General features: G+C 35.3%; 1 protein-coding gene across 4 annotated transcripts in view; it reads left to right on the top strand.

Moving 5' to 3' along the window:
- Positions 1-13,180, top strand: part of DNAAF6 (dynein axonemal assembly factor 6) — a 38,633-nt gene extending 25,453 nt beyond the window's left edge. For all 4 annotated transcript variants that reach the window (XM_082716954.1, XM_082716955.1, XM_082716952.1 and 1 more), the window contains 2 exons: positions 7,429-7,514; positions 12,158-13,180. In XM_082716954.1, coding sequence (XP_082573080.1) covers positions 7,429-7,514; positions 12,158-12,287 — 216 coding nt within the window. In that variant the 3' untranslated portion in view covers positions 12,288-13,180. The remainder of the gene's footprint in view (positions 1-7,428; positions 7,515-12,157) is intronic.
- Positions 13,181-16,492: the final 3,312 nt, after the last annotated feature.

The following is a 16,492-nucleotide window of genomic DNA, read 5'->3' as shown; positions in this document are numbered from 1 at the left end:
GGTGGAGAGAGAACAGGTGGTTGTTGAGGAGGAGGCAGGATTTAGGGATAATTTTTTTAGGATAAAAGAGAATTAAGAATGCTTTTCAGTTGATGACAAATATCCCTTCGATTGTAATATTTATTGAGTGCCTACTGTGTGTCACTCGAGTGAATGAACAAAGAGTAAAAAAGTAGTCATGCTATGTGCCCCCACAGGACTTTTAGAAATGGGTAGAGGAATTTTTGGTTATAGGATGTTATTGGCATGTAGTACTTAGGGACCAGAGATGCTCTAAATCCTGCAATAAGAGAGACAATCCTAAAAATAAATGGTTGTCCTGCACAAAATTAGAAAAGTAAGAGTTGAAGATACGAGGATGGACCACCTAGTATTCTACGTTTTTTTTTTATTATTATTATTACTTCCTTCTTCTTAAAACATGTTTTTCTCTTTAATGACTCCTCTCTCTCCTGGTTTTCCTTCCTCCAGAATCACTGGGCTTTCCTCATCTCTATTGACCCCAAATGACCCCAAATGACTGGTTTTTCCTCCCCTGGCTGAAATTCTCTAAGCCTCTGAAAAAAAAAAAAACCCATGTCTCTTTTTTCTGTATTCTCTTTCCATCCAGTCCAATGGCTTTAAATACTATTTCTCTACTCATGGCCTCTCCCAGAATCTTCAGATACATATAACCAACTGCTTACTTGACATCTCTCACTTTAATAGGCAATCCAAGCCTAACATGCCCGCAAACAGAACTCTTTCTTAGAAAGTTTTATTTTTTTTTAAGATTTTATTTATCTATTCAACAGAGAGATCACAAGGAGGCAGAGAGGCAGGCAGAGAGAGAGGGAGAAGCAGGCTCACCGCTGAGCAGAGAGCCCCATGCGGGGCTCAATCCCAGGACCCTGAGATCATGACCTGAGCTGAAGGCACAGGCTTAACGCACTGAGCCACTTGGTTGCTCCCCAAACAGAACTCTTGTCTTCCCCAAACCTCTTTTTCATTGATTTTTATCATTTCAGGAAATGGCAAGAACATTCACCCAACTGCACAAACTAAACGCCTAAATCATCCCTCATTCCTCTTTCTGTTATACCATAAGCAAGTCTTATTGGCTCTACTTTGAAAATATATTCTAAGCCCATCTAATTTTCATTACTACCATGACAACCATCATGTTCCAAACTACCACCATCTTTTGCCTGGACCATTATGAGTCCTTCTTCTCTCTTCTCCCTCCTTCAATAGTTCCTTCCTTGCAGTCTTTCCACAGTGTCCAGAGAGATCCTTTTAAAAAGAAAATCAGGTCACATCACTTCTTTGTTGGCTTCCTACAGCACTTAGAACAAAATCCAAATTCCTGATCTTGACCTATGAAGCCTTATATGATGACACCTACCTACTTTTTCAGTTTTATTTGGCACCACGTTTTCTTCCTTGTTCATTATATTTTAACCACCCTGGCCTTAGTAGCTGCATTTTTTAAAGTAGGCTCTATGCCCAATGTAGGGTTTGAACTCATGACCCTGAGTTCAAGAGTCACATGCTCTACTGATTGAGCCAGACAGGTGTCCCATAGATGCAATTTTAAATAGTATAGTCAGGGAAGGACTCACTGAGAAGGAAATATTTGTGCAAAGACTTGAAGGACATGAGAAAGTGAGGGTAAGAGACTGGAAAGGTTATCTAAGTGGATATATAAATCAACACTGAAGAAAGAAATTTAAAGTTAGAAATATCAATAGAGAACAAAGAATTATTATTATTATTATTATTATTATTATTATTATTATTAAAGATATTAAGATGACCACCCAGCAGTATTTTGCTGTTTTGATTACTTTCTCCTTCTTAAAACGTGTTTTAAGGAATTGGTCGATGGTTTCCAACAAGAAGGGTCATTGGTGGTATAGTGTAAAGACATGACTCATTTTTAAAAGCTGGAGGAAAGGGGCAGGTCCAGGGATACAAATGCAATGGGAGGAAAAAAAGAAAAACAGGCACCAATGGTGAAGACTGGGGAAGCAATGTCATCAAGGGAGATCCAGATTTCAAGAAACTGAAAGGAATACTCAGAGGCTGACGAGATAAAGGGTGATGGACTGTGTGTTCCAAAGGAACTATGGAAGTGTTTCATAGTTGGTGAGGGGTAGGAAATGGAAACAAAATAGAGGATATGAAGGTCCAGATGGTAATTATTAGGTGATAAGCAAGGACTTGGGAGTCTGAGGCTTCTTGTGCTCTTGACAAATAGAGATAAAAGTATAATGGATTGTGTTCTGGTAGTCTCAAGACAGCTAGTGGTAGTGAGACCGTGAGTGTTTGGGGGTGATTGTGGGCGCCAATAGAGACATGGAGGTCCTATAGATTCTTCTTATTTCAGAGTGAGCTGAGCACTCCTGTGAGAGAAGAGGTGCTGTGCTTCTATGATCTCATAAGACAGGCATGACACTATAATACTGGAATGTTTCAAAGTGGTAACATCAGGGGTGCCTGAGTGGCTCAACTGATTGTCTGCCTTCAGCTCAGGTCATGATCTCAGGGTCCTGGGGTCCAGCCTCACGTCTAGCACCCTGCTCAGTGGGGAGTCTGCTTCTTTCTCTGCCCCCCTCTGTCTCTCTCTCAAATAAATAAATAAAATTTTAAAAGCCGAAGTGATAACATCATAGAAAATTTATCCTTTATTTTAAAAAGATATCTATTGGTTTTGTGTCTTGGTTTCAGAGAACACATACCTCTATAGTTTTATTCTTCAGAGGTAAATATATTATTTCAAAGTAGGGATCCACCACTTTTTTTTTCATTTTCCTATAGATAATTAATACTCATGAAGATTTTTATAAAATACTTAGATGACTGCAATGGGAAAAATATCTCCATAGTTAAACATGGGTTTCCATAGTAAAACAATGGGAAGTTAAATTACTGAAACAATTCAGAATGAGATCTACCCAAACTTTTTCTGTTAATCAAAATTTCCTAACATTAAGTTTCAAATTGAAACTCAAATAGACTTAAATTCCTTGCTAAGAATCAAATATACTGGAGGTGGTTCCTGTATTTCTGTCAATTCAAAAGTAGTTTTATAATATCCTGAATCCATAAATTAAATATCTTTTAAATTTTCAGCCCAAACCCTTCTGTATATCTTGAGCTTCAATAGAATTTCAGTAAATAGCATACATAGACTGGCCAAGTTAAATATAAGATATATTTCATTTATTCTTCCATTCTGGTTGTCAGGAAGTGACAGCTCAAGAGGAAATGTAGAATGGATGACCTCTGTGGAACATTCGCCATTTGGCCTTCTCATTTCAGTTTTCCAACATCTTGTAATCTGATCACAGACACTTGTCTGAGGAGCTAAGGAGCCTGTATTAATCATTTACAGATTACAGGAATGTTATCATTTCAGGAACCATCTTGTCATACAAATCTGTCCTAAGAAAAAAACAATAAAGAGGAAATTTAAAACTCAAAATGATAATCCTACATTAATGACCTCCCCCTCCCAAGTGCTTTGGTATATTACCAAAGCTCTGTTACAACACATAGAGGAGAATAAATAGAGGGCCATGAAAGCAATTTGACTTACCTTTACCTATCTCCAGGAAAGCCCCAAAGTGCATTCCCAGAGACAGACTAAGAGACAAGCTGAAAGTGTAAAAAAGGGCTCACACAAACCTTAAAGTTGTGTATCTTTTCCTGCTACATTTTATTCACAAGGCTGGAAGACAGAGGTTTGAACTGACGTTGCTAATAGGTACTGTGGTAGCCAGCCTATGAGATGGTCCCTAATGATTTTCACTTTCTGATATTCTTCCCTTTGTGTGGTCCCCTCGCACTCTGAATAGGGCTGCCCTGTATAACCAATAGGATATCACAGAAATGAAAAAGTACAATTTCTGAGGCTATGTAGGGGTAAAAAGGGCATTGCTTTTGCCTTGCTCTTTTGGACAATTCACTCTGGGAAGAAGACAGCTATTGTCTCATAAGGACAATCAAGCAGCCTTAAACACTATGGAGAAGTCCATGTGGTGAAGAACTGAGGCCTCCTGCCAATAGACATGTGAGTGGGCCACTCTGGATGCAGATCCTCTAGCCCCAATAAAGTCATCAGATGTATGCAGTCCCAGTCAATATCTTGATTAGAACTTCATTTTAGACCCTAAGCCAGAACTACGTGGCTAAACTACTCCCAAATTCTTAACTCACAGAAAATGTGTGAGATAAAAAATGTGTATTGTTTTGAGCCACAAATTAGGAGGGGGAGGTGTAATCGGCTTTGGTTGTAAAACAATAGATAAATCTAAGCAATTAATACCTAATAGGTGATAGGAACAGAATTCATACCCAATTTTGACTCCAAAGGTTGAGCTCCCAAAAGGTTGAAAGGTCCCCAGTGAAATTTTTAGTTTTCCTTAGTTTACCTATTCAGATAAGTAATTCTTTGAAATAAATCAATTTGCATCCTATGAAAAGAGAGGAACATCAATTCCTTTAATTGCTTGGTCAGTGACATACTGTACTTATTAATGTTGGACTAGTTAGATCTTGGGAATAATCAGAAGTCAATAAATAACCATGTCTCTTTTCTGGGAATTTATTAAAAGTATTTTGAAAGAAGTCTGATTCATGTTTTAGGAGTTTTTCTGGTAAGATTACTATTGAACCTTCTATCTTATGAGATTAATGCATATGATTCCACTTAATTTGTTCCTTCCTGTCCCTCCTCTGAAAACATTTTTGTACACAATTTTAATTTTCTCAAGAGAAAAAATCAGTGAGTTGTTTCCGAATTCCCCTTGACTAGAGTTGCCAATGATTTTAAGAACCACTCTAACGTTCTACCCAGAAGTTGTATCTACATTTCACATAAGTTATAATTTTTTTCCTTCCTCAAATGTCATTTCAACCTTGGGGAAATAATCTTTTACCTTGAAAGAACTAAATATTTCAGACTAAAGAAATAAATATTTACATCCCTTGGTCCAGGTGATATGAGTCATCCTGCAACTAAAGAACATCTCAACTCTCAGATCTGAAGTTATTATAAAAAATAGGTCTTTTTTTTAATCCAATAGAATTCTCATTTACTTTGAGGTAGAGCACCTGTAAATAACTTTTAAGAAATGCTCTATCTCAAAAATAAATAAATAAATAAATAAATAAAAATTTTAAAAAAGAAATGCTCTATCTCACTTAAAACATCTATAATTATGAACATCTGAATTTTCAAAATATAAATTAGGAGGTAATTCTTTCTTTAATGAAAATACTAGCAATAAGATTTATTTATTTATTTATTTATTTATTTAAGATTTTATTTATTCATTCGACAGACAGAGATCACAAGTAGGCAGAGAGGCAGGCAGAGAGACAGAGGAGGAAGCAGGCTCCCTGCCAAGCAGAGAGCCCCATGAGGGGCTCAATCCCAGGATCCTGGGATCATGACCTGAGCTGAAGGCAGAGGCTTTAACCCACTGAGCCACCCAGGCACCCCATGATAGGATATATTTAGATAATAGGACTTCTAGAGCTCAATTTACAAATTTTTTTATATACAGATCTAATAAAGTAAAATATAACTCACAGACATGTATAAGTCCACATATTTTATATTATAAAAACAACCAGGTGGTGGGTATTAGAGAGGGCACGGATTGCATGGAGCACTGGATGTGGTGCATAAACAGTGAATACTGTTATGCTGAAAATAAATAAAAAATAAATTAAATAAATAAATTAAAAAAAAACAAAAACAACAACAACAAAAAACACTATTGCCTACTTTAAACTTCTTACAAGGAATTCCATTTTCCCCATTATTTATTTTTATATGTATTTCCCTCATAACCTGGTACTTTTAACCATACCAGTCCAGTTCTTAAATCACCCAAATGTCCGATATTTTAAGTCTCATAGCTCATTTTAGAGAAAGCTTCATAATTTACCTTAACCTCAAGGTAAATTTTTGTGTTTTTTTTTTGTTCTGGGTTTTTTTTGTTGTTGTTTATAGAAACCATCTGCCATGGCATCTCAGATAGATGGGTGAATAGATAGATGATAGATGATAGATACATAGATTGATAAATGATAGATGATAAATCAACTTCCATCAAAAAAAGGAATTAATTAAATTAGAGTGAGGGATGAGACTTTCTACTGTGGTAAAATACACAATACAAAATTCACTGAGTGACACCTAGTACATTGACAATGTTGTGCAACCATCACTATCTAATTCCAGAACATTTTCATCAACCCAGGAGGAAGTCTATACTTGCTAAACAGTCACTCCTCTTTTCTCCCTCTCCAGCCTCTGGCATTCACCAATCTGTTTTCAGTCTCTATGGGTTACCTACTCTGGATATTACATATGAATATATTTCGTACAGTATGGGCCTGGATTCTTTCACTTAGCTCAATGTTTCAAGGTTCATCCATGTAATAGTATTTCATTGCTTTTTATGGCTGAATAATATTCTATTGTATGGATATACCACAATTAGATAATCCATTTATCAGTTGATGAAAATTTGGGTTGTTTGTGCCTTTTATTCAAGTTATTGTGAATAATGCTGCTGTGAACAAAAACATCATATGTTTTATATGCTCTGGGGTATGTACCCAGGAGTGGAATTGCTGGGTCATGTGCTAATTGAGATGAGACATTTTTTTTTTTTTAACCGAAACCAAGTGTTTTATCATTTAAATCTTACTGAATTTCCAGCACATGTTTCTTCCTTGGGCTTTATTTTATTTTTTTTTAATTTTTTTTTAATTTTTTATTTTTTATAAACATATACTTTTATCCCCAGGGGTACAGGTCTGTGAATTACCAGGTTTACACACTTCACAGATGAGACATTTTTAAGTAAAATCTTACCAAACCAATGAAGAGTCCCATTTTTGTGTGTGTGTAGGGATCATGTTGTTATTTATCTTCTGTTACGTTAACAACTTTTATGGACTCCTACACTTCTCTAGGAATTGTGGTATGGGAGTTTACACTGAGATACTGTAGGTGGCATCACCAACCCACAACCCAACACGAGAACTAACCACGTTTTATTCAAAGTGTCTACTGATATAAAGCCAGCTGAAAGTCCCCAGCCCTAGCAGGTGCACTAGTACACACCTTCAGACAATGAAAGTTACAAGCAACCAACGTGTTTCTATATAGATTTGGAGTCAGACAGACCTTAGTTCAATTACACACAGTTACCCTCAAGCCCTCATTAAATTTCTCTGTATCTCAGTTTCATCATCTTTAAAATGGGGGTAATCCTGCCCCTCAAGACTGTTATGAGGAAAGAGTCTAGGCTGACACATAGCTGTAACTTAATAAATATTAGTTCTCATTTCCCCATATTTTCCTACACTCTTCATATTTAATGTTCCTCAAGACAGCAGTATTTTTCTTCTCATTTTCTCTTTCAGGTTAAAATTAAACTGCCAAATACAAACCCTTCTGAAATTAAAATTGACATCCAAGAAATGGTTCTTGACCTCCGTACTCCTGATAAGTGAGTAAAACTTAGAACTAGGATAATGTATTATATTAACAAAACTTTAGCCAATATTCTTAAAGTATACATAGTTATTCTGCATTACCCCTAAAGTCTGAAGAAAAGTGGAAAAGTCACTCAGATGTTTGATCTGCGTAATATAAATATAAATATATTTGGAAACACCTGATTTTTTTCTGCTTTGCCCCCATACATTGTGAGTAGGTTGACACCACCAAAACTGTGCCCAAAACACAGTCATTTACATTAAGATACAGTTTGCTTATCTGTGAGGAAAAATAGCTAGAGGTGAAAATCTCATAAGTTGTAAGTCTCTCATGTGGTTTTTTATACAGTGATGGTATAAGAGAAGCAATATCTTTAAAATTTTTGGTTATTGTGCAGCTCTAAGGCTAAATTTGATTATGTTTATCTAAAGATTTACAGAAAAGTCTTGTCATCAATTACTTAAAATAAAAATTCGAATAATTTATCACTAGTTCCTCAAGTAGTGTGACTACCTTGAAAAAGAATACAGGTAATAGTGGAATAATTGAATTAAACATTTTTATATTTTCAAAATAGTCTTCTTATTACACAAGTTCAAATTATCTTCCCCAAACACAACACATACAGTAAGATTCTGATGTTAATGTTTATCCTGAAACGTGGACAAATCAGTCCTGTCTCTCAAAACCAACTCCGTAAAGAGAGAATCCGTGAAAACCGGTGTATGTCAGAAAAAATATCTAAATATCTCACTGCTTTGTTCACTTTTCATCTGAATGTATAGCAGTGAGCACACCTGGGTTGATTGCAATGGTTCTTTTTCTGTAACTCATGAACATTTCAGGCTGGGTGTGGAGAGCAGTCAGCTTCTGGCACCTGTTCTTTCTTGCATTATCAGTATCAGTACTTCTCTGTTGATCTTGGGACTTCAAAAAAAATAAAAAGTACATCCTTCATACAAGACCTCTATGTGTAAAGAACCCAGTGTACATATGTAGCTTAATCTTGATTTCCACAGTAGATGCATTTAACCCCTAATGAACTAGAGGTAATATACAGAAAATATTTTCTCATCATGTATATCATTTCAAAACTATATTCTCACAAGAAATTGTCTCATGTTATTAAAATTACATCCACTATTGGATGTATTCACCTCAAGGAGTATTGTTCTTTTTAAATTCATATTATATATGCTTTTACTCTTCCACACAAACTCTGCAAGGAAGATTGCTTACATGAACAGTTAATCTTCCATGATATTGGTGTGCTTGTTAAAAGCACATACATATCTACACACCATGGAGTTAATTTCCGTTCCCCTAGCAGTTCTCCATCAATCTTTAGGCAGCTACTCTGGCTATGCTGTCATTTCAGATATCTATCAGGGCCCACTAAATGAAAGACGCATACAGAGATACCTGTCCACATAGAATGTGGACTACACTAGAATTTTTGGATCATACTGTTTTAATATATTAAGTATTCTGTGCAAAGAGGTGCTGTCTCTTAGGAAAAAAATCATGAATTATGGTAGAAGACTGAAGAGAGGCTTATATCATTTTTACCATTTTCCCAAACACTTGAGCATTTTTGGAGCCATGCTATTATATGAAATTGTGTTATTGGAAGTGTGTCTTGTTTTTGAATTTATTGATATTTACATTGACTTTCTTTAGTTTCTAATTTTGACATCCTCTAACACTGTTTACTTACCCCAAGAAAGGTATGAGAAAATATCCTATTTTTGTATGTATAAGGCAGAACAAGTGAATCTATTTTAACTGAATGGACTAGAAATATCAATCAAATAATAGTCAGTTGCATTAGAATTATCAATAAAGCCCAGATTTTTTGGAATTATACAAGCTAAAGAAATAAAGCAATTTCTTGAATTCTTCATTTTTTTTTTAAAGATTTATTTATTTGACAGAGAGAAATCACAAGTAGACAGAGAGGCAGCCAGAGAGAGAGAGAGAGGGAAGCAAGCTCCCTGCCGAGCAGAGAGCTCGATGCGGGACCCGATCCCAGGACCCTGAGATCATGACCCGAGCCGAAGGCAGCGGCTTAATCCACTGAGCCACCCAGGCGCCCCGAATTCTTCATTTTTAAAAAACTGGTTATTTTGGCATGTTGATTCCCAAAATGGAGTAGATAGAAAGGAGGAAAGATAGGGGAAATTGGATAATTTCCCAAGGATTTTTGTCTTCATATGAGGTTCCACTATTTTTTGAGGTAAATCCTAAGAATGTCATAAATGAATTCCTTGAATGGGATAATAAGAAAATATTATAAATACAAGTATGAGTTAAATTTTGGTTGAATGCTATTTAGATTATTCTCACCTTTGCTGTACTCCTTTAACTCAGATTGATTGAGAATTGACTGATGTTTGAACTAAAAAAAAATGCTTTCAAAATGAAGTAGTGAAGTTCAACTCAGTAGCTATTTCTGTACTTGCTTTGAAAATAGTTATGGCTCCAATAGAAAACCTTTAAAAAGCCATGTATATTTTTAACCCAGATATTTAGATAAAATAATTTATTAACTACATAAAATAAAACTACATTATGTGAATATGCACAGAACAAGGTTGTCCTGTATTTAAATCTCTTGCAACATCACCTTGACTTTGCTAATATAAATGTAAGTATGTAAGTCTCTAAATTAAAATTCACTTTATGGTTTTTTTTTCTTGACTTTCATATATTATAGTTCACTTTTAAATAATTGCTAATGGCAATTAACACTGGATAGACATTTGATTAGTGCCTAAAATGCACCTTCTTAAAAGCAAGTATACTATTAATGTAAAGGCTGAGGGATTGGGCTTAAATATTTATTCATATGTGATAGTACTAATCTATAGTACGTATTCAAATATTATTTTGTGGTGACCTATTTGCTTTTCATTCATTTATTTATTCATTCAACAAACGTTTATAAAGTCTTCTGCTAAACACTGAGGGGACACAAAAATAAGATAGAGTCCTGTACTTCAATGAATTGTACATGGATAAGTATTTGTAGAATTTTATTTTGTTTAAATGTAAATCTCAATTCAGATAACAGGCAGTAAAACAGACAAAATACTTCCCTTCTCCTAAGAGCCTAAATAAGTTGCACCATTTCTATTCTTCAAAATTTTAGTATGTCAAGCCATACTATTAAGGACTAGACAGAAATACAGAGATAGATGGATCATCCCAATGCCACTAACTGTCTCTTCTGAATTTATTTCTTTCTGGACAGAGAGGTGCACATTATCATTAGAACTCCTTCTTTAGTTGATTTATAGTTGTCTTTTAGTGCAATGAAGCTACCACCACTGAGCTTTGCTTTATTTTTGAAGTGAATACATTATCATTTGTAGAATAAGGGATAAAGCAAATCTAACTCCAGCTCAACCTATATTGTAAACAATTTTAAAAAGATAGACTCAACATTTTTTGCACCCACTTTCTGGAGATACCAAATATTACTGGCTATATTAAAATACATTATGATAGCATTACTTCTGGTAGAGAAAGCTGTTTTTTCTACCCCAAATACCTGGAATGGAACAAGAGTCACAGAAAATTTCCTTTGGTTCCAGATATTCGTGATAAATATTTTTAATGAGCCCCATTTCTTTAACTTAGGTCTTTGCAAATGAGTAAAGAGGCAATTGGTTTTCAAGAGTTCGTTTTCAAGCACTACTTTTACAAATATTCAATAAGTAGCCCTAAAAAGTACCAGATTACTTTACTGATTTGGACCTTTACCTTCTAAAAGAGCTTTCCGGCCCACTTTTTATAGAGATACTCAAGCCTTCTCTATGGAGAATGTGAGGTAACAAAAGTTTCATGCATTTAATTTTATGCAGATACCAGCATGTGCCGACCCCATGCATAATTCAGATTCATATCCCTATGACAGAATTATGGATGTCTCATCCCAGCAATGCATCTAAAGCATACAGTTATCCTGTAACTGAGCCACAACAGCAAAATAAACCCAGCAATTTCTCACAGGGCTTTTTGTCAATGTATAGTAGAAAGAACCAAAAGCAAGCACAGAGAAGCACTTTCATTGATCTTGTATTAAAATCATTCCGGGCCTGAATTTCAATAACTATACCTGTAGTGGAGACTCAGCCTGGGATTGTGCTAGCAGAATTATTATAAAATCATTCCAATTTTCAGATTTGTATCAGTCAGTCACATTCCATCTACATGTAAGCATGGCTGGCAACAGATCTATCCAGCCAACTTAAAGTTGCAATGGCTCTATTCCTCTGTCTATAAACCAAGGCTGAGACTATGTATCTATAATGCAAAATGGGGTCAATTTTGAAAAAAAAGAGTAGGGGATCAAAGCCCCTGCTTGGATTTTTAAGGCCAAAAAAAAAAAAAAACCCTGGTATATTATTTGTGTTATTTAAGCATATTTTTGACCCGGTACTTATACTGTCTAAATAATTTTTGGTTCCCAATCTTCTGATGGTATGTATTGCTTTCCATTACCTTATTAAAAGTGATATCTTTTTTTTAATTTAAAGTCAATTAGTTAACATATTAGTTTCAAAGATTCATTAAGTGATATTTTCTTGATATTTCTTTAGGAAGATGATTCTAGGTTTTTTTCTTGTCTTGTTTTGTTTTGATTTTTAGGAAGCTGTTGATAACCCTTCCCCATCCTGTGGAATGCAACAGTGCCAAAGCTTTCTATATTATGGAGACTGAGACTCTTGAAGTCACCACAACTTTGAAAAGGGAGTTGGATTTCATTAATTTCTTCTAAAACTTCATGAGTAAGGAGGAAAAGGGGTACATTGGAGTGATAAAAAAAAATAAAAGAAAACTTTGGAAAACATTAGTTAATGTTTTCTATCTTCTTTATTACTCTGACATATTTCAGAAAGGGTCTCAATTCAATTCAAGTGAGATCCTGCTCTTTTGACAGTCATTTCTATTACTCTGATGGAAAATATTGTTTCCTCATATTCATAAGCTATTCCATTTTTATAGCAATAGCTGGATATAGCTGACAGGTTATCCAGTTAGATTACTGCATGGTCAATTAAAACTGAAATATGACCATGAAATGGTTGGTCCACTTATTTCAGGAGTCTGAAGAACTTAAGCCAATTAAGTATACTATGATACAATCAGTTGCATTGCAGTTGGTCGTTATTATTACCAGAAAAGTTTATTTGGTTGCCTTTTCATTGATTTTATCAAATGATTTACAGTGTTCTCTGGTTAGGCTTTCACAATTCTGGAAGATACAAATAACAAAAGATATAAATAGTTTGGTGTACCATACTAACATGTTTTACTTGAATAAGAAATACTCCAGAGCACACAGCATTATTTTGCTTCCTCAGTCTTGCTCTCCATGTTTGGATCTAGTTGGGTTAAAAATAGTCTTCCTTTTGTGCACTAATAATTACTAGCAATGCCTTTTGGGGTACTGTGTGTATATTTAGTATCAAAATCCTTGACATTTAAAAGGAATATAAAGGAAAGCATAGTGCATTTACAAAACCTGTTCTTTCTCATTTCCTATCTTTATTTGTAATTGACCATACCTATTTTTATGAATTATGTCAATGTCATCTGCCTCTTCTGGACTGTATTGCCTGTTTATTTCAGAATTATTCATGAATAAATCACATTTTAAAGCTCATGTAACTAGGTCTCACACCTCACTGTAGAACTGTGAAGGTAATTGGGAGTGAAATTTTGAGAAGAGATGAAAAATTGAAAGATATTTATTACTTCTATATGAACCAGTAGGGGACTAAATACTCAAGCAGATGTTTTCTAGACTTACTTTCATAGGTGACTACCACACGTCTAGTTTGTGACTAGATCTAATAAAAGGAAAAGACCGAGACTTGGGCCAAACTAGTTGTGTGAATGTCTTGAACTCTTGTAGAGAATTTGCCATTGAAATTAGCACCATGATTTCCTCTATGGGGGCAAGAGTTGAAGGTAGGATTAACTAAAAGGAACTAGTGTCTGTGAATTTAAGTCCATGATATTGCAGGAACAGAAGAGTGTCCTACTTTGCTTCCTCAGCATCTTTTTTAAAGGCTGTATTTTAAGAATTTAAGATTACACCCTGAAGTGTAAACTCGGGAGCAAGCCCAAGAAGTAACCAATTTTTTTTTCTTCTAGAAAGCAACAGTGAGTCAGTAGAAAATATATCTCTTTTTCCTATGCACCGGCCCTAATTATAAAGACCATTATTATTCAAGCTGACTGAATGTGTACAAGTTGTCCGGGGAAGAAAAGATAGAACATATCCAGGCCAACTTGAATTGGGCTTTGGTTATGTGGTACTGTATCAATTATATAATGAAACAGAACTTCAAGACAATGAAATGTGATTCAGTAATTAGACCTATCTGTACAGGATCCTACTTCACTGTCCTTGGCCTCAGATATAACAACTTTGTTGTCGCGTTGTTTTGTTTTAAAGCTAATTCATAGGACTTCCCTCCTTTAAAGGGGAATAGGCCAATAAAGCAGATGGAGAAAAGAAAATACAAAAGGAAATTTATCTTGTCAGCACCTTTCAATGAATCTTAGCCATGACCAGGAGACCTGAAAGTTAAAACCGCCATTGTGGCATATCATTAGCTTTCTCCTTTATGAACTTCTTGACTTCCTTTTTTGGTTCCATTAATCTGCAGGAGCACTCAGGAGGATTCAGTCGTACATTCATTCATTGATTTATGCTTTCTTTCAACAAATACCCACTGAACACTTACCACATGCCTGGCACTGTATTAGGTGCTGAGGATAGAGCAATGAGCAAACCATCTGTGGTCCCTGTCCTTATAGAGCAAATGGTTTATCAAGGGAGACAAACAATAACCAAATAAACACATAAACGTTTATTTTCAAGTTTCCTTTTACTGTTATGATGGAAAAAATGGGTGCTTTGAGAATATTGATCAGAGAAACCAAACTTAGTGTGGGAAGTGATAGAAGAAAAGGCTTCCCTAAGGATTTAACACTTCAACTGAAACATGAAGGATACTTAGGACTTGGACTGGTGAAGAGCGTGTTGGGGGAAGAAGAACAGCAGGGCTTCCAGGTTCAAGGAGTAGCAAATGGGAAGACCAGAGGAAAAGAACCTGGAGAATTCAAGGACATGAAAGCCCGTGTTGCTGGATTAGAGTGAATCTGGGGAGTGCGCCCACAAGTAAGGTCGGAAATGTAGGCTAGAGCAATGTCATGCAAAACCTCGCAAGCCAAACTTAGGAAATTGAATTTTATTCTCAATCCTTCGGGAAAGAGATTCAACTAGGCCAGCATGGAGATTGTGGGACCAATTATGAGGCCATGACCAAAATCAGGCAAGTTATTATTCTACACATTACCTGAAGTACAATTCATTGTTGATTTTTTTTCTAATTAGGAAATATGTGTGTGTGTATTTGCTTACATGCTCCATGCAGGAAAATTTAACAACACAGAAAAGCTCTTTAAAAATAAAGTGAAGCTAAAAAAAATAAATAAAGCAAAGCTAAAAATCACTTGTAAGCCAACAAACCATAAATAACCACTCTTACCATTTTTAGTGCCTCTTTTTGACCTTTTTTCCAATGTATACCATAGCTACTCTTTTTCCCCAGAAGGGATAATATTGCACAAACTGGTTTTATAACCTACTTTCTTTTAATTTTAAAGTAAATTCTTTTTTCATTTTTGTTTCTTAGAATTCTAATTTTATTGCAAAGTGATAAAAGATCTATGTGTATTTGTAAAGAATGAATATTTTGTAATTATTTGGTATAGAATTCTATATATATCGATTTAAGTGTTTTTTTTTTAATTGGGCTGTTCAATTCTTCTACATTCTTGTTAATTTTTGGTCTGCTTTCTCTATCAACATGGAGAGGTGTATTTAAATTTACCTCTGGGGCACCTGGGTGGTTCAGTGGGTTAAAGCCTCTGCCTTCAGCTGGGGTCATGATCCCAGGGTCCTGGGATCAAGCCCCGCATGGGCTCTCTGCTCAGCAGGGAGCCTGCTTCCCTTCCTCTCTCTCTGCCTGCCTCTCTGCCTAATTGTGATCTCTGTCTGTCAAATAAATAAGTAAAATCTTTTGAAAAATTTGTTGGTATCTCCTAGTAATTCTGTCAGGTTTTCTCTTACATGTTTTGAGGCAATGTATTTGGGTGCAGACAAATTTAGAACTGTTATATCTTCCTGGTGAATTCTTTCTTTTATAAATATACTATGATACTCTTTATCCTTAGTAATATTTGTCACTTTGTATATTTTATATGCTTTATATGTTTTGTATGTTTAACTTTAGCATAGCTACATCAATTTTGGCTAGTATTTGGCCTTTTCCCATCATTTCTTATGCCCTGGTGTTTTAGTGACTTTTATGAAAATTTAGCTAAATTTTGGATTTTTTTTAAATTAAAGATTTTATTTATTTATTTGAGAGAGAGCACAAGTAGAGGGGAGGAGCAGAGGGAGAGGGAGAAGCAAACACCCGGCTGAGCAATAAAGCAGAATCCTGGGGCTGATCCCAGGACTCTGGGATGATGACCAAAGGCAGATGTTTAAACAACTAAGCCACCCAGGCACCCCAAAATTTTTGATTTTTAAATGCAAACAAGATTATGTCTTTAAACTCCTAAGTTTGAGTCCAACCACATTAATTGTGATTAATGATACATTTGGATTTATTTATATCACCTTATAAGGTTTCTTTCTTTCTTTTTTTTTCTTAAGATTTTATTTATTTATTTGACAGATCACAGTAGGCAGAGAGGCAGGCAGAGAGAGAGGGGGAAGCAGGCTCCCTGCTAAGCAGAGAGCCTGATGTGGGGCTCGATTCCAGGATGCTGGGATCATGACCTGAGCCGAAGGCAGAGGCTTTAGCCCACCTAGCCACCCAGGTGCCCCATAAGGTTTCTTCTTTTTTTTTTTTAATTTTTTTTATTTTTTATAAACATATATTTTTATCCCCAGGGGTA

The sequence above is a fragment of the Mustela nivalis genome (genome assembly GCF_964662115.1).
Source record: "Mustela nivalis genome assembly, chromosome: X".
NCBI lineage: Eukaryota > Metazoa > Chordata > Mammalia > Carnivora > Mustelidae > Mustela > Mustela nivalis.
This window is presented reverse-complemented; position numbering and strand designations above follow the sequence as displayed.